Raw genomic sequence first — 27,369 nt, 5'->3', positions numbered from 1 at the left:
TACTTTATGGCTGCTGGTAATGTTTAGACCAGGGGTCAGCAACCTCTGGCACGCGGCTTGCCAGGGTAAGCACCCTGGCGGGCCGGACTGGGCCGGTTTGTTTACCTGCTGTGTCTGCAGGTTCAGCCGATCGCGGCTCCCACTGGCCGCGGTTCACCACTCCAGGCCAATGGGGGCTGCGGGAAGCGGCACGGGCCGAGGGATGTGCTGGCCGCGGCTTCCCGCCGCCCCCATTGGCCTGGGATGGCGAACCGCGGCCAGTGGGATCCGCGATCGGCCGAACCTACGGATGCGGCAGGTAAACAAACTGGCCCGCCTGCCAGGGTGCTTACCCTGGCGAGGCGCAAGCCAGAGGTTACCGACCCCTGGTTTAGACCAAGACACATTTTTACAGATAAAAGGAGCCATTTACTTAAGCTAAGCTCCTCTAAAGTCCGTTATTTCTAGTAGTGTGAACCACCCGAACCACTGCCAGAGGATAACAGATTGTCTCCTCTACCTGCCCATTTGCAATTAATTACACATTTTGCAAACAACCTTCTAGACTGGAATTAATCTCCCAATGGTGTCTAATTCTCTATTGTGATTTTCGCCACAAGTAATATCAGTCCTTCATCGTCTTTGAAGAATTCCATTACAGAGAGATGTACAAACCATTTGATGACCCAGAGTCAAACTACTAAATCGTTGACCTTTTACCAGTTATATCTTGGGTTTTGAAAAATCTGGGATTTCTCAAGAAATGTTTTCCTCAGGGAAAAAAAAAACCCAATCCACATACAAAATCCAACTCCCCTACTACTCAAACCCTTTCCCAGCAGCTTGTGAAGTCCCAGCTTACAGTTTGTGGATCCCAAGCAGAAGAAAACCTATATATACCAGCTAAAATTGTAGTTTGTGTTGTGTGTCAGGTACAGTAATGAGCTCTACCATGTTGACCTGCTCAGTATTCTGTGAACTTGCTTACTAGCCAGTTCATTTATTATCTTCACCGTTTCACAGCTCGCCAGCTTTCAGAAAGGGCCATACCAATTAAAGTAGGACAAAGGGGTTCAGTGAGCCACTTTCTTTCTCACAGTATCTGTGTGCGAGTGACATTAAATTACAGATATATCACTCAGAGTTATACGAATAGGAAATGGCACAAGCAGAATCCAATTACCTGAATAAAAGTCTTGTATGAAAATAAGGACATCATCATTTTCAGTGGAATCTCAAGCAGCTATAACCTCTTGCCTACTTTTCAGACTCCATGCAGACTCTATACAGTTGGCAATTATAATTCTACACATAATGCAGATATGTGTAACTGAAGAACAACTGGGAGAACTGAGTTTTCTAAGGCAGAATTCTCTGAACATATAAGCAAAATACCCAAATATTTTCTTCCTGTATTATTTACAGCAATGAGGTTACAAATTGACTGAGAAGAACAATAAAGGGACAAACAGAGCATCATATATAGAAGAGGGTTTCCTGCCAATATTTTGGCCCAGATTCTGATCTCACCTGCACCAGTTTTATACCAGTGTATTTCCACTGATTTCAGTGGATTTGCACCGAAATAACAGGTATAGGATCAGAAGAGGACCCTGGGAGCCATAGAAACAGCATTATCAAAAGCCTGATGATCATGATAGTTGCAATATAGATATCTGACTCTCTTAAAGGAGATCTGGATTAGATGGAGCAGTGGTTTCCTACACTATCAATTCCTCCTGATAGACTGCAAAAACAATGAAAAAAAGGAAACAGTATATCACTACAAAAGTTTTTTTCTCCTGCTGATAATAGCCCACCTTAACTGATTACACTGATTAACTGAAAATACCCATTTTTCATGTCCTATGTGTATATATATCTTCCTACTGTAATTTCCACTGCATGCATCCGATGAAGTGGGTTTTAGCCCCCGAAAGCTTATGCTCAAATAAATGTGTTAGTCTCTAAGGTGCCACAAGTACTCCTCGTTCTTTTTGCTGATACAGACTAACACGGCTACCACTCTGAAACATAGGAGTTATTTGTTTGCCTAATCTAAACCAAGATACTATGGTCGTGGGTGCTATTCCAATGTCTGTGATTAATAATAAATAAAATATACATCACATCATTTGCTTTTGCTTATTGTTTAGCTTCAAATATTCTAAACATGCTAAATATTTTAGGAGGTAAAAATGTGTCAAGCAGGCTCTTAAAAAAAACAAGGAAGCAGTGCTGATCAGCTCTTCAGCCCAGTGTTTACTCTGGGTCATAGTGGTCAGTTCCCTCTAATCATATCCACATGCTTGGCATTTTGACACAACCTCTTTGGGTCTCTACATAAGCCTATATGAGACACTTGACAAACGTCTATGTAACAATCCCCTCAATAGTTTAATATGGCTATTTTTGGCAAGGAGAACAAATAAGATTAATTTCCTGTTTGGACATGTCAAATATGGGTGTGCTTAATTTCTTTCAACAATATATTTTTTTGGCTTCCTAAAGAGACAACAACAAAAATGTTTGGATTATTTTGTTCCTGAGAACAAATCCACCCCATGTTAATTATGCCAATGACAACATTTCAACAGGAAAAACAAACTAGAAAATATTACTGACCGTGTTACTTAGAAGTCCAGCAAAAGATAATCTAGAGATTTATCCTCGTTGGGTTTGGAATGTTTACCACCATTGCAAAGAAAAGGCCAGATCTTTAGGTGGTCTAAATCGTAACCAGAAGCTGAAGTTCCTGCCCTCAGTTCCTGTGCTAAAGCTCCTGTACATTCCGGCTAAACATAATGAATCTGTCAATCGTGCAGGTAAGTAATCTGGTGTGCATAGCTGACACCAGCAATACCAGATTTTCCATGTACTTTCTCTTGTAACTTACATTATTCAAAGTTTCTTGTAAAATTTTTAATACATGAAGTCTACTTGTAAGAATTACTGACAGAAGAATAATAAAGCACTGAATAATGATCAATTGCCTGTGTCTCCCAATGCTCAACAGTTCTCCCAATAAATGCTGTTAAATGAGTAAAATAGTATTGGGATAAAAAAAACCAACCCAAGCCCAATGTCCTTTTTTAAAAAGAATCCATCCCTCCATCGCTACACACTCCATCTCCCACACTCGTCCTGCTACCACCTCTGCCCCTGTCGTGCCACCATTTCAACTCTTACTGCCATCCCTCTCTGCCCCCCACTTCACTTGCTGTCTCTAGAATGCAGTTCTGCTGGTACTGAAGTGTGAATTTCAGGTTACAAGCACACCAAACTTCCAAGGTGCTGCTAGCTGTGTTATCTCTGGGAATGTGGGACTGGAGTTGCATAGACCCCAATTACTGAGCACCGCATGTCGATACGGTATGATTTCAGAAGCGCTATTTTCCTGAGGAGCGCGAGATGAGTGGTCAGTAATGCTAACAAAGCCAGCACTCTCAAAAAGCTGTGTTCTTTCAGCCCCCTGTGCTTGTTGAATACTTGCAGCTACACGCTTAGAGCCATAGGGCTAAATCCTCAAAGGCTTTTTGGTGCCCATTAATTTCATTGGCAGTTAGGTGTCTAAATAACTTTGGAAAACCTTTGGGAGAGGCAAATTAAAGCCAATGCGGACAACAAGGCTCATGTTTTCACCTCTGGAGGTCCCCGGTTCAAACCCTGATGTATCAGCCATGATGGAAGCCATGACAGAAGCAGTAAGATTATAGCATTCCAGTATAAGGGGCAATCCTTTCTAGCCACTTCCTCTTTTGACCCCTTTGCTCTGCCCAAGCCTACCCCTCCCTTCTTTTCTTTCTCTCAATCTTGTCTTTGCAGCAAGTTCCCTGCTCATGGGTGCCGAGTGATCACTCCCCTCTCATTCATGTCTTTCCTCAAAATGCACTGTCAGATGTTACCCTCCATCATTCTGTATGTCCATTCATACTGTATGAAGAGCTAGAAACTCAGGCAAAAATGTTCAAATATGGGTGCCTAAATTAGGCAATTAAATCCATATGTAGGCACCTAACTATATGTCCTGACATTCAGAGAGGCAGGGTACCTGTGTTCCTTTTTGACTTCAGGGAGAGCTGTAGATGCTCAGCACTTATTAAAATCAAGCCACTTATTTAGGTGAATGGAACTAGGAAGTGGATTCACATGGCACAGGGGCCATCCAAAGCTGATTTTTTGCAAAACCCATCCCTACCTATGGATTTCAGTGCCTAACTTTAAGCTTCCAAGTTTGAACATAAAAAAAAAAATAAAAGCTTAAATGCTGCAGACTGGTTGAGGCCATCAGAGAAGTGTTGCTGTGATGTGTGACTGAGAACTGCTCCATCCAACCCTTGGCTGTAATTACGATGTATATGTCACCCCTGAAACGGTTCCTGTGTATAAGGCACAGCTTCCACAAGCAGACATGGTGCGACTGATGCCCGTTAATGCTAATGCTGCACTGCTAGAGGGGTCTGTGGAACCATGGAGAACTAGAATTGTCCCTCTCCGGCCTGCTCCTGGAATTTCAGTGCAGCTCAGGGGCAGTCTACGTGGGAGACTCTGGAAAGCTAAGGCGAATCAATGAAAGATGTGATGTTAATGCACATTAGACCCCTATGTGGATGATCTGATTTAGGAGTAAAATGGCTTAGTTTGCTGTAGCATGGAAGATTAAGCGACCGTACACTAAGGCCATTTTAGTCCTGAATGAGAGCATCCACGTGAGGGTTTGATGTGCTTTCCATTATGTGCATTAACTTCACACCTTTCATTGATTCACCTTTACATGGGAGACTCTGGAAAGTTAAGGTGAATCAATGAAAGGTGTGAAGTTAATGCACGTAATGGAAAGCACATCGAACCCTCACGTGGATGCTCTCATTCAGGACTAAAATGGCCTTAGTGTACGGTCGCTTAATCCTCCATGCTACAGCAAACTAAGCCATTTTACTCCTAAATCAGATCATCCACATGGGGGTCTAATGTGCATTAACATCACACCTTTCATTGATTCGCCTTAGCTTTCCTGAATGTCCCTGTGTAGACCAGCCCTTAGTCCTGTCAGTTCCATTTCTAACTCCCCACTGGGCTCTTAAATACTTTTGCTCCCAAGCGTACCAGTCACTTCTCTTTTTTGTTCTGTAAGGAGCTCTGTGAAGACCCACAGCTGTTTGTGAATGGAATCAGCGCCCATGACTTGCACCAAGGGAAGCTGGGGAACTGCTGGTTTGTGGCGGCTTGCTCCTGCTTGGCTCTTCGGGAGAATCTCTGGCGAAACGTATGTGACCCAATATGCTTGGTGCTTGACATAAAGCCTGTCCCCAAAGGAGAGCCGAGGTGTCCTGCAGTGGGGTGGGACAGCTGTCAGTGCAAAACCTGCTCGTTTTCCCTCCTCTCCATGATAATTTAGCATAACCAGTGATCCACACCTCCTCTCCCTTCCCTTCAGGAAGAATATACAGCTGGGGAGTAGCAGGCATTTGAGGTCCAAACTTTCATTAGCTGCTCATTTTTATATGCCGTCCCTCTCACCAGTTGCTGCTCCCATGGCTTGTTATTATGTGTCTTGCCTGGAGGACAAGAAAGCAACTCTCTACTGAGCGGATTTCCCCATATCCTCATTGGTATCAGGCAGAGGATGTAGCAGAACCAGGGGGCACCTGCACTGTGGTGCGTCTATCAGTCACTGCAAATATCACCCCAGTGCCATGTAGCCTCCCCCAGGGTAGGTTTTCATTCTCCGCATGGATTGCACAAAATGGGACTTTAGGTACTTTGGGACCAAATTCACTACTGATGTGGGAGGGTGCAATTCTACTGATTTCAGCTTAAGATCTTCAGAGGCTGACTGGGCTGCCAGAGCAGTGTTCTTTGTGGTGGCTGCCAAGGAACCAGCTCAAGCCTTCCCCTGATTAGGTCTCACTCGTGTTTGGTGAACTGTGCTTCTCTTCATTTCTCAGGTGATTCCAAGCTTTAAGGAACAAGAATGGGATTCAAAGAGACCCCAGAAATATGCTGGGATTTTTCACTTTCAGTTCTGGTATTTTGGACAGTGGACTGATGTTGTCATAGACGATAGATTGCCAACAATTAATGGGGAGCTGATCTACTGCCATTCCAACGTGGAGAATGAATTCTGGAGCGCACTACTGGAGAAAGCTTATGCAAAGTATGAATTAACTCAATGTCCTTTAAGTGATTTCAGCTACACATAAAAATTCACCCTATCATTTCAGATGCTACTGATTTCCTCTCTCACCCCTATCAGATTTCCCCATGTTACTTCCCAATTGGTGCTGCTCTTGGAGAATATGTAGCTTTGAGACTGCCTCCAGGACCCTTTGTTAATCCACTACCAGGAGCAGAGCTGGTCAAAATCAGACTTTTCATTATTGTGAAACATTTCAAACTTTTTAAAAAATCATCCCAATTCTGGACAAAAAACCAACATTTCAATTTTTATTTTATTTTTTGCAAAACAAAATTCTGGAAAAAAAATCATTTCAGGTCAGTCAAAACATTTCATTTTAATAAATTCAAAGTGTTTCCTTTTGATTGATCTTTTTGCATTTTTTTTTTACATTTCGAAATGAAAAGTTGCTTTGAAACGAAGAATCAAAACTTTTTATTCTGAAAATATGAAAATTGGACATGGCAACATTAAAAAAAAATCCACATTTTTTGTTGAAATTGATTCAATTTGGGGAAAAAATCAAAACAGCATTTTCACACAGAAAACCATTGTGACAAAAAAATTCTGACCAGCTCTAGCCAGGAGGTGCTCCTAAGGCAGTGATCCCCTTCCCATGCTTCTTACAAAAAGCATGTTTCCTCTTCATTACATCTAATTCTAGCAATTCAGAGAGCAGGAATCTTAGGGACGCTCTCAAGTCTATTGCATAGCAGTGTAACAAAGCTTTCTTCCCAGTTCCCTGCTGTTCAGACACACTTGTGATCCTTTTTCTGGGTGGTCTCAAATATTACACAGAAATAATCCCATTTGTCTTGGTTTTAACAGCCATAAGGTGAGTCAATTTGTTCCATTTTACCTCTAGGCTGGCTGAGTCTTATGAAGCCCTGGATGGAGGCACTGCTGCAGATGCAATTGTCGATTTCACTGGAGCAGTGGCAGAATCCATTGACCTGGTAAAGGGCAAATATTGTGAGAATATTTCTGAGCAAATGAAGCTGTTTGAAGACTTGCTGAAAGTACATAAAAGAGGCGGGTTAATCAGCTGTTCCATCGCGGTATGTGTGCAGACTTTGATATACAATGATTTATTCTGATGAGTTTTCTTGCCTGGAAAAACGATTTTAGCATAAATGTATTCAGTATATCCTTAATTTGGATTTTGAGAAGGCTGTTTGTAGAAAGCTAATGACTTGGCAATGCTGTCAGCCAAGAACAATTCCCTAAGCCACTAGCTATAATTCAGGAAACCACAGTCACGTGCCCCGCCATTGACCTTAACATGGATGTGAAGTTCTCTCCTTTCTGAATGAAGAGAGGTACCCAATGTGTAACTTGAGCAGAGATGAACAAATTTAGAATATCCTGACTTCCAACCAAGGCAGGTGGTACCATGTCCCCTTAAGACATTTAACTTCTTGCTGAAACCTGTTTACAAAATCACTTTTCCAAGCACTGAGCTACCAATTCTTCTTCCTGCCGGTGGTGACGTGGCCATCTTTGTGTCAATGTAGTACCGGAGCTGAGTGAAGTGGTGAGCTCATCCAGCCGTTCAGAGCAGGAACATGGGCTTCTTGTTTTTCACTAAAGCTTCTGGTCAAATAAAAATACTGTGAATACTTGCTGGCTAAGACTGTCCTATACATATTTACAAAGCACCCAAAGTAGGCTAAATGCTTTACAAGACAGCAAAGAGACATCCTCCCTGCCCCAAGGAGCTACCAGCAGGGTTGTGAAAAGTGCTGGTCACTGGCCTACCTCTGCTTCCCCAGAACCCATGCTAAAGCGCTCACTGACTTCAGTGGAAGCAGGGTTAGGCCAGTGCTGAAAGCCATTGAAAATCCCACCTTAAATGAAGATGACATCACAAGTGAAGGGAAAACAAACTGGTCCCCATGCATTTTAGGATTTTCTGTGAATTTATTTTTAAATTATTTAGAAACTGTGTTTAGTTATTTTCTGGACAGGAGCCCTGGGGATATAAGGGAGAGGGGATAATTCCATAAGATCAGACGGGGCAGCATTAAGGTTCTATGAAGCTCCTGGCTGCACTGCCCTCTCCTTTCAATTCTGGAGACCTATAAATGCCAAGGCTAACCTCTATGGGCTTAGTCAAGTCACTTAACCTCTCAACTTCATTTCCCTCTTTGTAAAATGGAAATTATACCACTTACCTCCCCCGTAGAAGTCCTGTGGTGATTAACTGGTTAGAACTTATAGTCTGCAATATGAGTTCCCAACTACCTGCTTCGTTTGGAAATTGTTCCATGAAAATATGAATGTATAAACATTGGCACTTGAGTGCCGATCCCAGAACAATCAGTGCTGCCCCATTTCTGCAGCAGAAAGTTGATGGTAACCGAAAGATTCTCCCATGATTGCAAAGCAAGTCAACTAAATGTGGAGGTCCCCCAAAGAATCATCGCTCTAACTACGACTGGGCATCCACTGCTTCAATACACTGCCTCCCTTCACCAAGAGGGGAGAGCATGGTGCCTGGGAGACGGCTCCCTGATTGGACTACTAGCCTACAGAATGGAGCATGGGAGCATGCGGCTCCCAAACTACAACTCCCATGAGGCACTGCAGCTGCACTTCAGAATCCAAATATTTGGGGAGTTTTTTGTTTTTTTTTTTTGACAGAAACTCAAAATTAAAAAAAAATTCTGACAAGCTCTATCACTAACTTCCCCCAAAGCCTCAGGCTGGCATCCTGCTTGGTAATGTGATGGTAGTGGAGAGAAATACCAGGGAGGTGATTGAAATTATCACTAAAAAATGCTGAGGCTGTTTATTTAATAACAAGAGCTTGGGAAAAAGGTAAAACTTTAGCTGGTTGGAATAAAATTAAGCACTTGCTAGTGCTTTCCATTCTCCCCTGGAATTATATTTCTGCCCTTTGAATTAATCAAATAAAATACAAATGCTTCTCAACATTGTTATGCAGGCACTATATTTATTGATTTATCATGGTGTATAAAACTGCCTCACTAGCATTTTACTTCTCGGCTCTGTTAAGTGTGTTATACACACCACAGTGCTTGCTAACTGCAGAATATTTAATACTTAAGTGGCTTACATCCCAATTTAGAAATGACCCAACATGCTCCTTTGTTTATAGAACATCCCAGGGCTTGTACATTTGGCAGTTCAAACAGAAGGCAGTTTAAATTTCTTATTTAAAAGGGGGAAAAAACTTAAATAGAAAGTGAAAAAGCCAGGTGCCATCCTGCTGAAAAGAAGAGTGCAGTCGCTAATGGAGATTCTTCTGGTTCTACAGTTTAACAAGCAGGAATGGTTATAGACTCCTTTGCTGTCATGGAAACTTGTGCTCTTATTTGTGAAGAGTACAAATGAAAGAAAGTGTTAGATTGGAGGCAGGGGAGAGAAAGCCCTGGGAAACGTCAGTGGCTCTCAATATAACATATGAACTGATTCTTTGTGAACTGTTGTCGCTGAAATACACTGTGGTCTTGGCATTAGTCCTGCAATTTCAAGCTCATCACTCAGACCTGATCTGATAGTTAGAGGTGGTGAGAAGTTGCTCTGTTGCTTCTTTTTTTTACTAATTTATATATCAAGCTGCTCAAATCTTCCAGCTGATTTGAAATGGGTAAGAATGGCTGGCATGGTCACACATCACTATCAGCGCTGTAGTCCATCCCACTTCTCCCACCAGAACAAAGGCTTGTATCGTCGCTGAGATTTGATTTTGGTCATTCTGTTCCATGCAGAGAACTGAGAAATGCAATGAGCCAAACCCTAACAACTCATTCCTGATGCTCCTATGGGAGTGTTGGTTGTGTAGAGAGTATGTAAGGCCTGCAGGACCGGGCCCAACGTGAAAGAAAAACAATATAAGGGCCTGATCCAAAACCCATTTATTAAACAGGAGTCTCTTTTCCCTGGGCTTCAATGAGCTTTGAATTAGCCCCATCTGCATAAAACAGATAGAAATCCAAGTGCAGGAGAAACATTTGTCAAACATTCTTAGATCAGTAGTTGATCAGGCCAGGCAGTACATCAGGGTAACACACTACCAACCTGTCACATCTGGAGACCTAGTTCAAATCTGATTTAAGGTCCCCAGAGGAAACTAATCTGATAGTATCAGCATACACAAGAGAGGCACAGACTGTCACACTGCAGTAGTCAGCACACAGGGACCAGCATAATCACTAGAACTGGGATCAATGGGTGAGAGCCAGGGTCAGGTTCAGAGTCGAGGTAGTTACTAGGCAAGAGTCAGGGTCCGGCTGGGGACAGAGACTGGAGATCAATAAATAAGCTGAGGTCTGGCATCACAGCAAGCCAGAAACCTACCTGGTTGCCCAGACAGCTTCCTGGGCCACCCTCCAGGGTTAAATAGTGAGCATGGGCCAATCAGAAGGCCACAGAGTGCTGTCTGTCTGGATTCTTTGGGCAGTACATGCTGCGGTGCCTAATCTCCACAGTACTCTCTGGATTTCTGGATTTGTATGGCCTCCTGGTAGTGATGTGGGAACATCAGCTGCCCCAACCTCCTCAGATCAGGATTCTAGTCCCCTGGATCCTTAGGCTGCCTGATACTGAGCTAGAGGGATGTTGGCTTTGATCCATTATGGCAATTCCTCTGTTATTATATTTCTACAAGGGAACCCATAGTTGTATGTAAAAAAATAAACCTCTTGACTGTGTATGCGCTAGGCGCCCTTATTGATTTTGAAGTTCATATTAGTTCCTTGTGGGATTTTTTTTGTGTGCTGCAGACTTCATCCCCCAATGACACCGAGGTGGAGACAAAGATGGGTCTGATCATAGGCCATGCCTACTCGGTGACGGCAATTCAGAAGGTGCGCCTCGGAGAGAGGCTCCTGTTCTCTTTTAAGTCAGAAAAGCTCTTCATGATCAGAATGAGGAATCCGTGGGGAAAGAAGGAGTGGAACGGTGCATGGAGTGACCAGTACGTGCTGCGGGCTTCTGTGTCACAATAATTCAGCTGTCATTTGTGGCTGCTGGAAGTTAGATGTGTGATTAAATGCTAAGAAACACAATGTTGTTTGCAGTGTTTGTCCCAGGATACAAGAGACAAGGTAAGTCGTTTTCGAGCTTCCTTCCCCAGACCCGACGAAGAGCTCTGTGGAGCTTGGAAGCTTGTCCCTTCCACCAACAGAAGCTGGTCCAATAAAATATACAACCTCACCCAACTTGTGTCTCTATGAAATGCAATGTCATTCCACCAGGCAAGAGCCTCATTGACGGTGGAAGTGTTCTGACATCTCTTCCCAAGCGTAGCAGCCTACGAACAAATGGGATACCACATCCTGCTGCAATGAGGGAGATGTGGCTTACTTTACATTCTGGACTGCAGCATGCCTCTTGCATCATTCTGTGGTTAAAGCCTAAGGTTGATGAGTCAAGGACAGGAGGTCCATTCTCAACTGCGTCACAGACCCCCTGGATGATCCTGGCAAGCCACTGAGCCTTTCTGTGGCTCACTTTCCCATCTGAAAAATGCTCCCTCTTAGGCTATCTTGAGGCGCTGATGAAATGTGCCGTCAAAGTGCAAATTGTATTATTTCTGAAATGACTTTGTAATGGATCATCACATGGGTCATGGGTTCTGCAGAGACCCTTCCAGCGAGTTAAGGAGGAGCAGAGTGACTGGTTCTGCTGGGTTTGTTCCATGACCCGAGGCCTTAATCATTACCAGAAATAAATAATACATTACATTTCGGTTGGCCATTTCTAGGGCATTTAATCAATGCTTTTAACAATAATATGATGCTCCTTAATGACAGTGTACCAACTTCCCTGTCTTTCCTCTTTTATCTGACAAAGAGGCTGTTACTTTCAGTCGGTGCTTTATCCCAGTTTAAATAAAGTGCTGAGCTGGCCAGATACAAAGAGAAACAAGTTGTCTTGATTTATACTAGAGACAGAGGACCAGATTCTGAAATGCGCTCTCAGCCCTTTCTCTGGCAAAACTCCCATTAACTTTGGTAGAGTTTGGCATGAACAAGATCTGTGGAGCTGGCCCATTGAAAAATCCACACCCCTGAGCGACGTAGTTATACCGACCTTAACGCCCTGTGTAGACAGCGCTATGTCAGAGGGAGAGCGTCTCCCGCCGACATAACTGTCACCTCTCGCAGAGGTGGAGTTAAGCCGACAGGAGAGCTCTGTACTGTTGGCTTAGAGTGTCTTCACCAGATGTGCTACAGCAGCACCACTGCATTGGTGCAGCTGTGCTGATGTCAATTTGTAGTGCAGACTTGCCCTTAAGGTTTGTCCACATGAACAATTAGACTGCGGCAAAATGGGATGTGAATCTACCCCACGCCAGCCTGCGCGGTCTAGCTGTTCGTGCACCCTGCTGATGCACATTAACAGTTTGCCAATCTGCTTTGATCTAGGCCTGGTTTGAAGAGGACTGGGTGTTAACAGTTTGTTAGAGCACTTTCATCTAGCCCTCTTTGAAAGAGGACTAAATCAAAGTGCACTAGCAGACTGTTAATGTACATCAGCAGAGTGCACACAAACAGTTAGATGGCGGCAGGCTAATGTGGGGTTGATCACACCCCAGCTTGCCACGAACTAAATGTTCGTGTAGCCACCCCTTAGATAATGCCTTCCCGTCCAAGTGAAGAGCATGATAAACAGCTCAGGAGGAAATTCAGGCTGTGTTTCCAGAGCAGCTCATGTACATTTTGAGGAATAAAGTCATTCTCATGTGGAAATTTCATCCAAATCTGAGCTTCCAAGCCAATGGCTCAGCTATACTGAGGGAGAAGCTGTCAAGGGAAGTAAATCAAGTGCTGCTTTAACTGTGTTTAGCGTTTTGTCTTTAACCATGTATCGGTGCTGACTTAAAAAATGCCTCTGTGTGAGACAACAAAGCTTCCCTATATATGATCCACCTCGTCAATGCTCAGAAAGTATTTTAATGTGAGGGGACAATAAACACCTGTTTCCAAGTGAGAAGGTTTAATTTCACGTATTAAACCACTTTTTACTTCCAGGTCTGAAGAATGGAAGAAAGTGAGCGACTCAGAGCGTAAGAGCTTGGGACTCACTGTTCAAAATGATGGCGAGTTCTGGTGAGTAAAAATGTCCCTGTTGCTTGGGGAACCTCTACTGGAGCTGGCTAAGTTCAACAGTTATTATTAGTCCCGGTGTTGTACCTCCCTCAAGAATAATTTCTCTGAATGCACGAGAATCTGTGATTGTTCTGCAGCTACTGACATTAGATATTAGCTACTGGTGTTTCTTCAGATTCTCAGGGACTGGTGATGGAATACGTGTGAAAGAAACAATGGAACAAAATACCTAGGCCTGAATGAGTACTTACATTTCAGGCACCTCAAAGCCATGATCCTTCAGTATTTAGGAAAATTCCCTTCTTCCTAAGTTGATTTGTGCATGGCACACTATCAAATGTCAGGCACTCTCCCAAACTGCATCTGCCTGGTACAGTATTTACCTAATGGATTTTCAATTCACCCATCACTGTAGTAGTGAGGTACCTGTAAATAAGGACGTAATTAACTAATTTTGATCCTAGTCATTGTTTCCCAGGCTTGGGGCGCTGTATTCCAGAGAGAATCTCTGGAACCCTGATGAGTCAGCTGGGAGGGGTCACTATCGAAAGACATTCTCCAGTCCCAAGGCTCAGTGTGTCACTGCATACTCTTAGCTTTGTCAGAACTGGGAACAAGGGGTTAAATGCAGAGTTTGGTTCTAGGTCTCTTCTATGTCAGGAGAGACCCCAATCCATGATTACTAGACTGACCCTACTGGATATTAATCTTCCGGACCATCGGCAACTATGTCAGGTGACCCAACTACAGCAATGTTTCCTGGTTAAAACACTCTTATAGATGAGACTTAAATGGGTTTTAACTGTGTCACACGCCATAGCACAGTTTAGGGACAGTGTTAAACTGTATTTAAATCCTGAGTACACTCCAGGAGGGACCCACATTGTAACCATGTATGGAGACCAACGGCCTATAACAAGGTCACCTGAAATGGTTGCGTCTGTGTTGTAGATAGAACCTTTGTAGCAAGTACAAAGATGGCATTCGCCCTATGCCAGACATACAGTGCCAATTCCAGCCCTGTGGTTATAACCGTGTTCTTAGGATCAGATGGGTTACCGTCAAAGATGAGTGATGCCTCAACTTGAGTTTTAGAAGGCGCCATACGGGGTCTTGCCACAGATGGGCATGATGATCTTTTTTATGCAGAGCTTGAGGCTTTTTTTACAAATCATGCCTTGCTTGTGTCCCTGGCTCAGGATGACATTTGATGACTGGTGTCAGAACTTCACCGACGTTGACGTCTGTCGTATTGTGAACACTTCATACTTCAGCATCCACAAAACCTGGGAGAAAAAAATGGTGCGCGGGGCGTGGACCAAGCATTCAGAACCACTGAAAAACCGCTCCGGAGGATGTTTCGATTACAGAGCCACCTTCTTACAGAATCCCCAGGTTGGAGTTCAGTTACACTGAATCGAGAAGACAATACTTGGGTGTCAATGGTCACTCTTGAACAAGAAGCCTGTGCATTTCCATTTAAAGACCACCTGGGAGCATGTTGTTTCATAGATTCCAAGACCAGAAGGGACTGTGATCACCTACTCTGTCCTCCCATAGGACGCAGGCCATGAACTTCCCCCAAAATAATTCCTAGAGCAGAACTTTTAGACAAACATCTCAGCCAGGTTTAAACATTGTTAGAGATTGTCACAGTATAAAGACTCATATATGTTTCAGTGATGTCTGTAATACCTTGCAGAGTATATCGATATTTATTTAAGACTCATTTTTAGCTATATTGAGCCTGGCCCACACGGTCAAGGCAGGAGGAAGTGTCCCTCCTGGACAATGATGAAGGGAGGTGAGTGGCCTATTGCCCTGAATCCATGTCCATTCTCCCAACACCTAAAGGAACATTGGTCAAATATTATGTTGGCACCAATCCATTTTATTAAAGTATTAATCCTGTAGAGACTTTGGCTGAGTGTGATTAAGGGGTATCCCTTTGCACTGATTAGGTTCCTTAAGGATATATAAAACCCCATAATATGCAAATGAGTTGGAAATTTCCCCAGAGTTGTCTCTCCCATTGCTACTCACAAGGCTCTCTTTTTCTTGTTCTAGCTGATTGCTCTCAAGCTATCAAAGTTAGCTGGTTCCTCACTCTCCCCCGTGTCCTACATTGCCGGCACAGTGCACAAGGGGTCAAATGCAAAACTTCCATTATTGTCAGTGAGAGCTGGGCACTCAGTGCTCCATGTATTACTTTGAAAATTGACCTCTCTGTTGTTGTTTTTTGCAGCGCTCCTCATACTTTCAATTGCAGAGGCTGTTTTTGTGCCTCCTTGTCTACATTTAGATGGGTGGTTTCTGTCAGCATTCCTTCTATTTTCTTAGCAGGGCATCAGACAGCTGCAATCTTCATTGCTCAGACTAGGAATCATCTGTAACTCCCCATTTGTCCTTGCCTTTAGGTGCCTAGCAGGGAAGAATGGCTTCTCTTCTATCTCTTCCACAAACAGTCTCCCTTGAAAAGGATCAGCGCTCGTGTGAATTTATACAGTTCACACGGGGGGCAGTTCCTCTTTCTGATCTTGGACATTTTCTTAGTGTTTGTGTGGGTCTACTTTTTAAGTGTTCAAAGAAGAAAGAAGAGTAAAAGAAGAGTTCCTGATGTAAGAAGAAAGTTATAGATCAGATGCAGTGAAAAGAGTTCCTTTTATTAAATCCTGTCTCTAGACTGATACACTCAAAGATTGGTAATAGCATTCCTGTGAAATCTTTACCTTTACTTAAGGACAAATTAAATTACCTTGTTCCTATGCCATATATTGCAACAGTCTAGAGACCATTTCTGTCCCTCACCCACCTGAGGGAACAGTCTAATTCCCTTGACGGCCTCCTCTGAAGCAAATATTTTCACAGTGGGATTATGAGATATCCACTTCCCTTGCAAAATAATAGAATTTAAGCATTTTGATAGTCTACTATCAGCACATGCCCAGGGCTAATTTCTCTTATTGGTTACTTTATTGGCTACTAGGAGAACAAAATTGGAGCCAGAACAGTGGTTCTCACTATTTATTGCTTCTCAGGTAGAGATTCTTGAGCCCCCTCAGTCCTGATTAGAAACAGTTAAATCAGAAAGAAATAATAGGCCGAGAGCCTGGGAGGACAGCTTTCATTTTGCCTCGTCTGCAAGAGATTGATATTTCCTCAAAGTTAAAATGATACTGCCCTAAAGCATGAGAGTAAAGAGGAGAAAGAAGGGAAGATGCCTCGTTCTATAGGGCAGCGTGACTCAGAGGAATCTGAAATCACCAGAAGGTAGATTAGATGATAACAGTACAAGCAATCCCAGTGTCCACCCTTGAGGAGAACTAGTGAGGAAAACTTTTCAGCAGCATCGAATGGGAGAAAACTAAACATACTACAGATTACATTACCCTCAATACTGGTCACAGTGTTCCAGCATTCTCTTTAAAACATGAAGCAAGATCGGTGTGCTGCACAGTTGGGCCACATTGCAATTTGATACTGTTTTTCATTTGCTTCATAATCTGGGAGGGGATCCAATCTTCCTAATCTTGACATAAATAACACCATTTCTTTCCCTTGACAATTTCCTACAACTTAGATTTGCCCCTTAGTGGCAAGAATGAGGAACGAACAGGGAATGTAAAGGTGTCTGTGAAGGGGGAAAGAATTTGGTGTTTGGCCCCGTTTGCTGCTTTGTGGTGTAAAAAACACTCTTTTGGGTCTTCTTTTATACATTAGAAATTCTGGTCTTGTACTCTCTTTTCTCTGAAAGACTCTGAATCACTGGTGAACTAGTAGGATAGTGATACCATAATTAAAAAACAAGTGAAGCATGATTCATTGAGACAAGGAAGTGCTATTTATACAGGCTGTACAAATATTTTGATTTTTGTTTGGTCTTGTTGAAACCTATTCAACTAAAATCCCTTAAACACAGTTGGGATAAAATATCTCTTCGTTAAAAATGCAAACCACCCTCTCAATCAATTTCTCTGAGTCTTCCAAATATTTCCAGCAAAACCAGGAAAGACCAAAACGGACATTTCTGAAGTAACTGGGGATCTGGGGGGTGTGGAACAAAAAACCCTTTTCATGCTTTCGTTATACATCAGATACAACCCATTTGTCATTTTCATGTCACTGATAAGGAAAATATCTGGAGTAAACAGGCCCTACTTGGAGATCCATGTAGAAAAAGAGCAAATGCACAGTCCGGAGTTTGTTGTTTAACTTTATCTCCTTACCCCTTTATATTTTTTATGATTTTTTTTTTTACTATTGTTTTCGGAGCACATCTGCTGTCATGCCACTTCAATAGCTACTTGGAGACATTCTCTTTTAGCATGCACTGAATGAATCACTGCCTTTAATATCTCTGATACTATTAGTTTCAAAATCCCTACAATTGTAACTAATTTCCAGATAAAACTTGTTGGGAATTGATCCTGGATGCAGAACCATCATTCCAGGGACAAACCCATTTCTGGGTACCTTTGCAGTATGCCCTTGTGTACAGTATCCCAGAGATGTTCTCCTTAACAGCTGGTTCTCTGTTCTGTGTCTCCCCCTTGCTAGTATGTCTTCGATGTCAAGAAGGGTGAGGACAAAGTGCTGATTTCACTACAGCAAGAGGATCAGCGCATTTACAAGAAAGATGGGAAAGGGGACAACTTCCCTATTGGCTTTGAAATCTTCAAGGTAGGCCACCATCTTCATTTGGGTTCAGAACTGATCTGACTTCAGGAAGCCTGCACCTGACTGCAGCTTCATCTCAGCAATGGGTGTTTGGCAGGTAAATGTATAGTTCACACAGGATGGGTTCTAACTGCCCCTGAGATCTCTCAACATGATTCTTGCACAGTTACTGCAAATACATAAACAGATACCATGGCCGTCACTGGGACCCTTCAGTTTCAAAGCTCAACCCCCTGCCTCTTGAGCTACAGGAGTAGCAGGATATGGCAAGCCACATGCGGGAGACATGATTGTGTCCACTCAGACTCCTCCTGACAGCCTCTACTATTGCACTTATAATGATTGTATAAAACAGTTCACACAACACTAGAGTTGATGGGGGAAAGGGGAAATTGCAGAACATTTTGAAGTATCTTTCATTCCTCAGATTTTGAAATGAAACAATTTTTTTTAGTTTGTTACAAAAAAATTATCTAGAATGTTCATGTTTGAAATGTGAAGGGTTTTTTTTGGGGGGGGGGTGGCTGGTTTTCTCATTTCCCCCCTTATTTTTCATTTTACCAATCAATGCAACAGAATGAACAGTGTACAAACCTTTGTCTCTTTTCCCCCTGTTTCCTATGGCCACATTGAAAAGTTACAAAAGTTGAGGACATTTTCAAAAGTTGCAAAGTAGCAAGAAGAAAAATGAGGGGATAAAAAGCAAACTCTGGACATCATTCATTCTCACTTTCAGGCCACAAGGGACCAGCATGATCATCTAGTCTGACATTGCAGGCCACAGAACCTCACCCACCCACTCCTCTTATAGATCCCTTACCTCTGCCGGAGTTACTGAGAATCAACCATTTACACTAGTTCAATCCTGAAAATGACCCATGCCCCATGTTCCAGAGGAAGATGAAAATCCCCCTCAGTGACCTGAGAGGAAATTCCTTCCATACCCCAAATGTGGTGATCAGTAAGACCCTGAGCATGTGGGCAAGACCCAGCAGCCAGATACTTGGGACAGAATTCTCTGTAGTAACTCAGCGCCCTCCCCAGCTAATGTCCCATCACTGGCCGCTGGAGACATTTGCTACTAACAGTCACAGTTCGGCTACATGCCATTGTAGGCAGTCACATCATACCATTCCCTCCATAAGCTTATCAAGCTCAGTCTAGAAGCCAGTTAGCTTTTTTGCCCTTACTGCTCCCCTTGGAAGGCTGTTCCAGTCAGGGGCAAAACAGAAAAAGAAAAAAAAAGAAAAAAGAGTGGGGAGAGAGAAAAGGGGAGAGAAACAGGAAAAATGAAAACATTGAAAAACATCAATTTTTCATGTCTGATTTTGTCAAAAAATGAAAAATTTCCAAAGAAATTCAATTATTTTATTTAGAAAAAAAGGGCAGTTTTTCATTTTAAAAGATCATTAAAAAATTCCAACTCTCTGTACGTAACACTAATATCTTCTTTTAAATGTTGAGTGACAGTAGGTTGCTATGAAGTTTGCAAGAAGCTGTCATTAGAGATTGCAATGGTTATGTAGGGCTGGCTAGGGAACCCAGCGTTTGATTTGCCTGCTCACATAACAGCACATCATTGTGTATGCATTCTGGAAACCAGAACCAAACAATGCAGCAAGAAAGACTGTGAGTGAGAAATAAACATGCCAGATCTTGTTCTGCTGTATAACTGTAGGTGGAGCTTAACAGAGACTATCGGATACACAAGCTGCAAATACAAGAGCGAGTGGCAACCTCCATTTATGTCAATACACGCACTGTGTTCCTGAGGAAGCTCCTTGCACGGGGTCGCTATGTTCTTATCCCAACAACACACTATCCTGGCATTGTCACTGCATTTATCCTGAGGCTCTTTACAGATGTGCCATCAAAACTCAGGTACTTGCTACTTTACAACAGTATAAAGGTTATTCCCACTGACTCCAGTTCCCCTTTCACCGACGTGGTTAACCCTCCAAAGACCACTGGGTCACGGAAGATGACTAGGTCACAAACCAGGCAGTTGGACGTGCCAATGACATCAAATTTTGCACCTGCAAAATAGGATACTGAATTGAGGTCCCTGTCAGAAGTCAGCCTTCAGAAAGCTCATAGAATTGGGACTGCATGGTGGGCAGCTGCAGTGCAAACTTCCCCCACAATGGCCTGATCCGGAGAGGATCACCTGTAGGGATGATAAGGGCTGGTCTATACTTAGCCGCTAGTTCGGCGGCTGGAAATCGAACTTCCTGGTTCGATTTATCGCGTCTGGTCTGGACGCGATAAATCGAACCAGGAAGTGCTCGCCGTCGACTGCGGTACTCCAGCTCAACGAGAGGAGTACCGCGGAGTCGACGGGGAGCCTGCCTGCCGCGTGTGGACCGCGTCTGAACCGCGGTAAGTTCGAAGTAAGGTATGTCGAATTCAGCTACGTTATTCACGTAGCTGAATTTGCGTACCTTGCTTCGACTTGGGGGGTAAGTGTAGACCAAGCCTAAGATAATTGTCTCTCCATAGCCCATTCAATCTTTGACCTCTCTACTGTGACATTTTCAACATGAGTGCCCGTTTGTGCTGTTGGCGGAGAGGTTATTTTGATCACCACACTCACATCACAGGCCACTGCACAGATGACAATAACATCTTATAAATTGCTATGTTGGTGTGGATTTTAACCGGGGCAGCTACTGATGGAAAGCCCCCTGACACCATTACCACTCTCTTCAGCCGTGCAATCTCCCAAACACATGCTTCCCTAATGTCAGCTAAACAGTGAACCTTTTCATTTATTGGGTCTTATTCTTCTCTCTTTCACATGAGTGTAAAACTGTCAGGGGACTAGCCTGCAGCAGAACCAGTCTCTTGGCAACCTAATGAGTGCAGTTGGCCCTGATAGATGCTGTTTGATTGACTGAGCCACCTGACTGGTTGAAGGATTCAGCTGGCTTCTACTTAAGCTCAGTGGCAATAGCATTCTAGTGGCTGCTCAATGCATCCCTAGCCGACAGCTGTGCTTGGTCCAGGCCTTGTCTCTGCTTCTCTCTAGTCTGGCTCCATCCCCAGCCTTTAACTGTTCCTTCTCCAGCTTCTTTCAGACTCCCAGCTCAGACCCTTGGTTCTGACTACAACTCCGGTTAACCCTTCCATTTAGGCTTTGGTTTTGGACTCTCTGATCTTCCACTACATATTCTGACTGCAACTCTGGTTAACCCTTTGGCTTAGGCTGTGACCCTTGGCTTTGCTCCTCAACCTGCACCACCTAGGTTCAGCTCTGATAGGCTAGATTCTTGCTCCAACCACTACACCAGACCACCCATGAGTGGGTCACTGACAAAATCTGGAGTAACACAGTTGAAACCAATGGACGTATACAGGGTAAAACTGGTGCGAAAGGAGATTAGACCCATTATGTTTTTGCGTTGATATTAATATCGGTGACTTTAAGTATTTTTTTCCCCATGTGTAGTTGTCATATGAAAGATTATGCCATTTTTATTTACTTAAATATAGGACATTCCTGTAACAGAAACCATTGATAATAAACAGGTGAAGAACTACAAGTCTGATGTTCCAGAAAGGTCAAAATTCCACTGAAGTTCACCATTTTGTTGCTTGACCTTCATCGCCGAAGATTTATAATCTATTTGAATTGATCCATTAATCTTGATCTTTCAGGGAGCTGAAGCTAGATAAGCCTAAATGGACATGCTGGAGCATTCTGTGTGGTTACCCTCGCATAGTCACCGAAATTAAAATTCACTCCGCAGAAGGTCTACAGAGGCAAGACAGATCAGGTGGTAAGTGCAAAGGAAGACTGCAGGAGTGGGAATTGCTTGCTATTTCCTCTGAGGCCAGGCTCATTTGAGATGCAAATTGTTCACTTCATTAGAATAATTTATGACTTTTAAGCCTTGGCTGTTTTTGTCTGGAGAGGCAGGGAGTATCATTTATGGAACACTGCGATATCAGAGCAGGCTTTTGAAAGGAGAGCTGGGGTTAAGGAGGCATCAAAAAGCGACTAGAGCTATGAGTTAAATATGCTGGCCCAGATGGTGAATAATGGGCAGTCACTTTTGATGAGCATGTAGTGGGGATTATTCAGAAATTCACAGCAATCATTTCCTCTTTGAGGGTTACTTATTGTCAAAATTGAAAATTGCCAGTGAGTCAGCTGGATGGAACTCCCTGTAATGAGGTCCATTATGCTATATACATCTAACCACATTTCATCCGAGGACTTAAAAGTACTTTACACTTCATAGATTCATAGAGTTGAAGGCCAGGAGGGACCATTAGATCATTTAGTTTGACCTCCTGTTCATAGGCCATTTCACCCATTTATCCCTGCAGTGAGTTCAATAACTTGTGTTTGACTAAAGCATAACTTGTATTTGGCTAAAGCATATCTTCCAGAAGAGCATCCAGTCTTGATTTGAAGAGAGGGAGAATCCACCATTTCCTTGGTAGCTTGTTCCAGTGATTACTCACCCTCACTTATTTGCAATCTGAATTTGTCTGGCTTCAGCTTCCAACCATTGGTTCTTGTTATGCCTTTCCCTGCTAGATTAGAGCCCTTTAGTACCCGGTATTTTCTCCCCATGGAGGTACATACACACAGTAATCAAGTCACCTCTCAATCTCTTTTTGATAAACTAAACAGATTGAGTCTCTCATTGTAAGGCACTTTCTCCAGCCCTCAAATCATTTTTGCAGTTCTTTTCTGCACCGTCGATTTTTTAATATCCACGTGCACACCAGAACTCTATACAGTATTCCAGTATCTGTCTTGCCAATTTAACTTAATCACTGTGAGGTAATTACTGTTCTATTACAACTGTTTGGGGCTTGATAAATCGAGCAGAGAGGTTAAGTGTCTTGTGACTTGTACAGTACCAGTTATGTGTCAGTGTTTATCAAAGAGAAAAGCTGTCTTGAAATGGAGAGGCCAGAATCTCTTTCTGATGCCTGCCACTGACAGCTAATTAAGACTTGCCTCATCACTGTCCTTTGCTCTCTGTCTTTTACATCCTCCCTCTGTCTGCCACAGTTACATTATTACGCCTTCCAATGACCAAAGGGATAGACGTGGGCAGAGACAACTGGCAGAGAGTAGTTGGTTAAGAGAAAGCAAGAGAGGGAACAAAGACAGTCTGGGTGAACCTGGAACAAGAAACAAGTAAGACTGCCGAAACAACGGCTTCCCTGATGTGTTTGCTACAGAGATAGCAGGGCCGGCTCCAGGCACCAGCCCACTAAGCTTGTGCTTGGGGCGGCACCTGGAGGGGGGCGGCGCGGCGCTCCGGCCGCCGGGGAGAGCGGGGCCCCGGTTGGGGCTCGCCGCCCTGCCCCCGGCGCTCTGGCCGCCGGGGGGAGAGCCGAGCCCCGGTTGGGGCTCGCCGCCCTGCCCCCGGCGCTCTGGCCGCCGGGGGGGAGAGCCGAGCCCTCCTCCAAGGGCTCTGGCCGCCCTCCCCCCGGCGCCCTCCCCCCGGGGCTCCGACTGCCCTCCCCCCTACCCCCCCGCTGGGGGGGGGGGGGCGGCCGGAGGCTTTTTTGCCTGGGGCGGCAAAAAAGCCAGAGCCGTCCCTGAGAGAGAGCTTCAGATTTGGTTGGCTTGAAATCTGGAGCTGAGTTGCTGTAACTCCTTATAATGGAGAATTAATTATGGTGAGACCTGTGGATGAACTTCTTAAGAAACAGTTGCTAAGAATTTCCAAACTGTTGGATAGAATGCTGCTCCAGTTCCCGAATAGCAACCAATATCAGTATTCCTCTGAGTGGCTGACTGCAGTCTTCGTTGTACAGGTCATTTTTGCTAACTGCAGTTGTCTTTTCAGGGGATGGGAAGGAGGGGATGGAGGAAATTGCTTCAGTTCATTTTTCTTGGCAGTTTTCTTTCAGGGCTGCAATCCTGTTTTATGTGATTAGACTTTAGATGTGCAAGTAATATGGCTCCACGTTCTTGGAGAGACCAGATGGATGGACGAGAACAAAGGGAGAAAGACCAGCAGGGGTTTCAAGAGAGGCAGGGCATTCTTGCTCTTCCCCTCAAAAATGACACTTCAGTTTTTAGACTTTTTTTCTTACCCCTTTAAAATTCCACAAGCATTTTCCTACCACATTCCCTGTAGGAAAACAGTCAGGAGAGAGAATTGGGTTCTATCACTTCACAATCCCTAGCACTCTTGCAGTGCTGACAAGATCACTAAAACAAACTTCCACTGCTGCCAAAAAGCTGGCTTCAGCTCAGGAAGTGAAATGGGATTTGTCAAGCTGTGATACTGTCTATAATTTACAACGGGGACTTGCAACCAGTGATTAATAGAAATGCCTAAAAGATGGGCTACCTTCAGAGCCAGATTCTGCCATCCTTACATCCAGCTGTAGCTGTGACACTGTCCATAGCTGATACCCCGGCCTACTATTGCTGATGTGCTTTGAGGAGCTGTGCTAAGACGCTTGTTTGATACAGTATTACACTGGGACCAGCTCCCATTCATCTCAAAGCACCGGGAAAGGACTGTGTGGGTCTCAGTGAGAGCTTTCCCATTGGAGGCGTGCAGTGTGGGCAGGGCCGGCTCCAGTGTTTTTGCTGCCCCAAGCGCTGAGGGGTGGGGAAAGTGCGATTGGCGGCACTTCGGCGGCAGCTGTACCACCGTCACTTCAGTCTTCGGTGGCAATTCGGCGGCAGGTCCTTCCCTCCGAGAGGGACCGAGGGACCCGCTGCCGAATTGCCGCCGAAGACCCGGACGTGCCGCCCCTTTCCATTGGCCGCCCCAAGCACCTGCTTCCTTCGCTGGTGCCTGGAGCCGGCCTTGCATGTGGGATTCCAAGTCCCTTGCGCAAGTATCAAAATACCAGCCTTACCCAGTGGCCCCTGAGTGCTCCTAGGTCAAAACCCACTTAAAAGCAATGACCCACTCCAGCTCCTGTCTAATCAAAACAGCAGAGCATGGAAGGAGTCTGGCAGCAAACCCAGTCAGGACTGATGAGTGAGGGTTTTCCCTCATGTTAGGTACATTCAGTATGTTTGCATGGAAGGAAAATAAGTGGAACATGAAGAAGTGCTCAGAGAAAGCCTGTTGTGCCCAAAACACTAGACACATTGTCTAAGGTTAATTCAGTCTTACATAGCGATTACCTTCCTGGTGGCAAGCTCATTGAGACCTTGCCTTATAAGATGAGCCTCTTGATTGCTTTTACCCCATCGCATTTTGTGTGTGTAAATGTTTTCTGATTCCGGATGTGAGCTCCTCATTCCTTCCACATCCTTCCACTCTGCTTTGCAGAGTTCCTACTTCTAAACCTAACTTCCTCCTTCCTTGCCCTTAGCTTCCATCGTCCATCAGCTACGCTGTCTGTTGTGGGACTAAAAACACCAACTGCCAGGATCAGTTCTGTATAAGGCATCTCTCCCGTCCCTTGTGGTAGAGAAGAGACAGGACTTGGTGGTAACTAATATAATTGGGATTTTTTTTTTTGAGCCTTCTGGACACAGACAGGATCCTGTAGTTCTTTCCAGCTCACTGAATTGCTAACTCAGTCTCTGCTGTAATGTTATCACATCGGATATCTGTAAATTGTGACCTGGGATAAGCAGTCAAGTAAGGGACTGGTTACCACACAATAGTATCCTATACAGAAGGGCCTGAACTGGAATGTCTGATTTGAACAGCCTTGAATCTGGTGGAAGTTTAGATTTGGATACACAATTCACCACTTGAAGCCTATCTGTAATATCTGAGAGAGCCATACTGTGGACGTATTTCTGACCAAACTACTCAAAAATTGGAGCCGAAGAGACCTCTGTCCATGGCAAACACACACTGCAGCATGGCTCTTGTTCTGGTTATTGTGACAATGTTGCTTCCTGCCACCGGAACATTGCTTGATTTGTTTGTTTTTAAAATACTTGCTCTGAAGGCTCCGCTTGCTGCTACTGTAGATGATCTGTCCTGGCCAATTAATTGATTGTTTGCTGTTGACAAGGTTAAGCGATGAGTCTGGTTGCTCAGATGTCAGAGACACATTAGCATATTTTCTGCTTCTCTTGGAAGTATCCAGTTATGAGTGAATTCATTCTGAGATTTAGCCAATTACCATTAAGCCAATTATGGCGGCAGACTTGCAAGGGGATGAAGAAGGGATGTTTGCTTTGGCTTTTCTTTCTTCATTCCAAGTCTATTTTAAAATCATCCCAGCTATTGTCTGTCATGGTCTTTTCATCACAGCTAATCTCTAAGACCAAATAGCCCTCTACCAAGTTTTCTAAAAAGTTGCCTCTGAAGCTTCATGTTGGATTCCCATGTTTAATTCTTTCACTTTGTTTTAACTGCTCCCTCTCTTTCCAAAATGGCTATTTGATAAGCAGGAAAAGTGAGGGTGCAGGAATTACCTTGTAAACATCCTGTGAGGGGGAAGAGAAAACATTTTTGAGTGCTGTACTCGGAGCCAGCTTGAAAACGTGGTGTTCCTGCCCAATTTCTAATACCGCTATAAGCACTCTCCTCTATTATTTATTTTGCAGTAGTGTCTAGCCCTCACGGTTATAGAGGTGCGAGGTGCTGTACAAACACAGAACAAAACAATGGTCCCTGCTGCAAACCGCTCACAATCCAAGTAACTGTAATCTTCAGGACATTTCATTGGTTTATTAACAAAGTGCCATGTCTCAATGTCTTTGGTAAGTTTTTATTCAGTCACGGGGGGGGAGGGGGGGTTGCTGAATAAGGACTGAGTACAGACTGACTAAGGACCTCAAGATCTGAATTGAAGAACACATTTTCCATATAATCTTGAAAGCCTTTGCCTTGGACAATAGCAACTTATGGTGAATGTTCTTGTCTAGTGTTGGTTATCCATAAAGCAATGGGCTGCCTGCACCGTCAGGCTAACTCTGATCAGATCTCGTTGTGACTTAGTAAAGCTGTCATCTAGATCACTGCTTTTCTTGGGGCTACATTCTTATTAGCTTTTGGCTCTTACTCATGATTTTGGCTTTGTTTTTGTCCCTGTGTTATCCTTTCCTTAAATTGCCAGGTCCCCTCTGTCTCACAGCCATGGGACTGTGATAGAGCTACTGTCCTGGTGTGACCTTGGGAACTGAACTGCCAGACTAGCGGGCCTGGTTCTTTACCACCTGGCGCCTGTGTCGTTACTGATTCCTGTATAACGTGGGTATGAAATGCCGCCGTTCTGATTCAGTAGCCGTTACACCTCGCTTTGCACAGGAGTAAACATACAAATAGCTGGGCAATAGCGAATCAGGCCCTTTAAAACCACTGAGAAAATATCTTTGTCTTGTCTCAGATCTTCAGGCATCACATCTCTTTTGAGCCACGTTTCTTCTGAAGATTGTACCATTTTTCTTACAGCAACTGAAAGTTCAGCATTCCAGCCAGAAATGTATCCTTCCTTGACACTTTTCACCTTTCTTTCTTTCTTTCTTTCTTTCTTTCTTTCTTTCTTTCTTTCTTT

General features: G+C 43.9%; 1 protein-coding gene across 3 annotated transcripts in view; it reads left to right on the top strand.

Annotated features, from left to right (window-relative positions):
* CAPN6 (calpain 6) overlaps positions 1-27,369 on the top strand; it is a 76,544-nt gene that overhangs the window by 42,220 nt on the left and 6,955 nt on the right. For 2 of the 3 annotated variants that reach the window (XM_026652982.1, XM_026652983.2), the window contains exons 3-11: positions 5,114-5,245; positions 5,928-6,136; positions 7,023-7,215; positions 10,906-11,099; positions 13,159-13,236; positions 14,436-14,631; positions 17,794-17,916; positions 19,592-19,794; positions 21,571-21,692. In XM_026652982.1, coding sequence (XP_026508767.1) covers positions 5,114-5,245; positions 5,928-6,136; positions 7,023-7,215; positions 10,906-11,099; positions 13,159-13,236; positions 14,436-14,631; positions 17,794-17,916; positions 19,592-19,794; positions 21,571-21,692 — 1,450 coding nt within the window. The remainder of the gene's footprint in view (positions 1-5,113; positions 5,246-5,927; positions 6,137-7,022; positions 7,216-10,905; positions 11,100-13,158; positions 13,237-14,435; positions 14,632-17,793; positions 17,917-19,591; positions 19,795-21,570; positions 21,693-27,369) is intronic. The other variant, XM_026652984.1, reaches the window with a different exon arrangement.

Source organism: Terrapene carolina, unplaced genomic scaffold (assembly GCF_002925995.2).
Source record: "Terrapene carolina triunguis isolate 2854851 unplaced genomic scaffold, T_m_triunguis-2.0 Scaffold131, whole genome shotgun sequence".
NCBI lineage: Eukaryota > Metazoa > Chordata > Testudines > Emydidae > Terrapene > Terrapene triunguis.
This window is presented reverse-complemented; position numbering and strand designations above follow the sequence as displayed.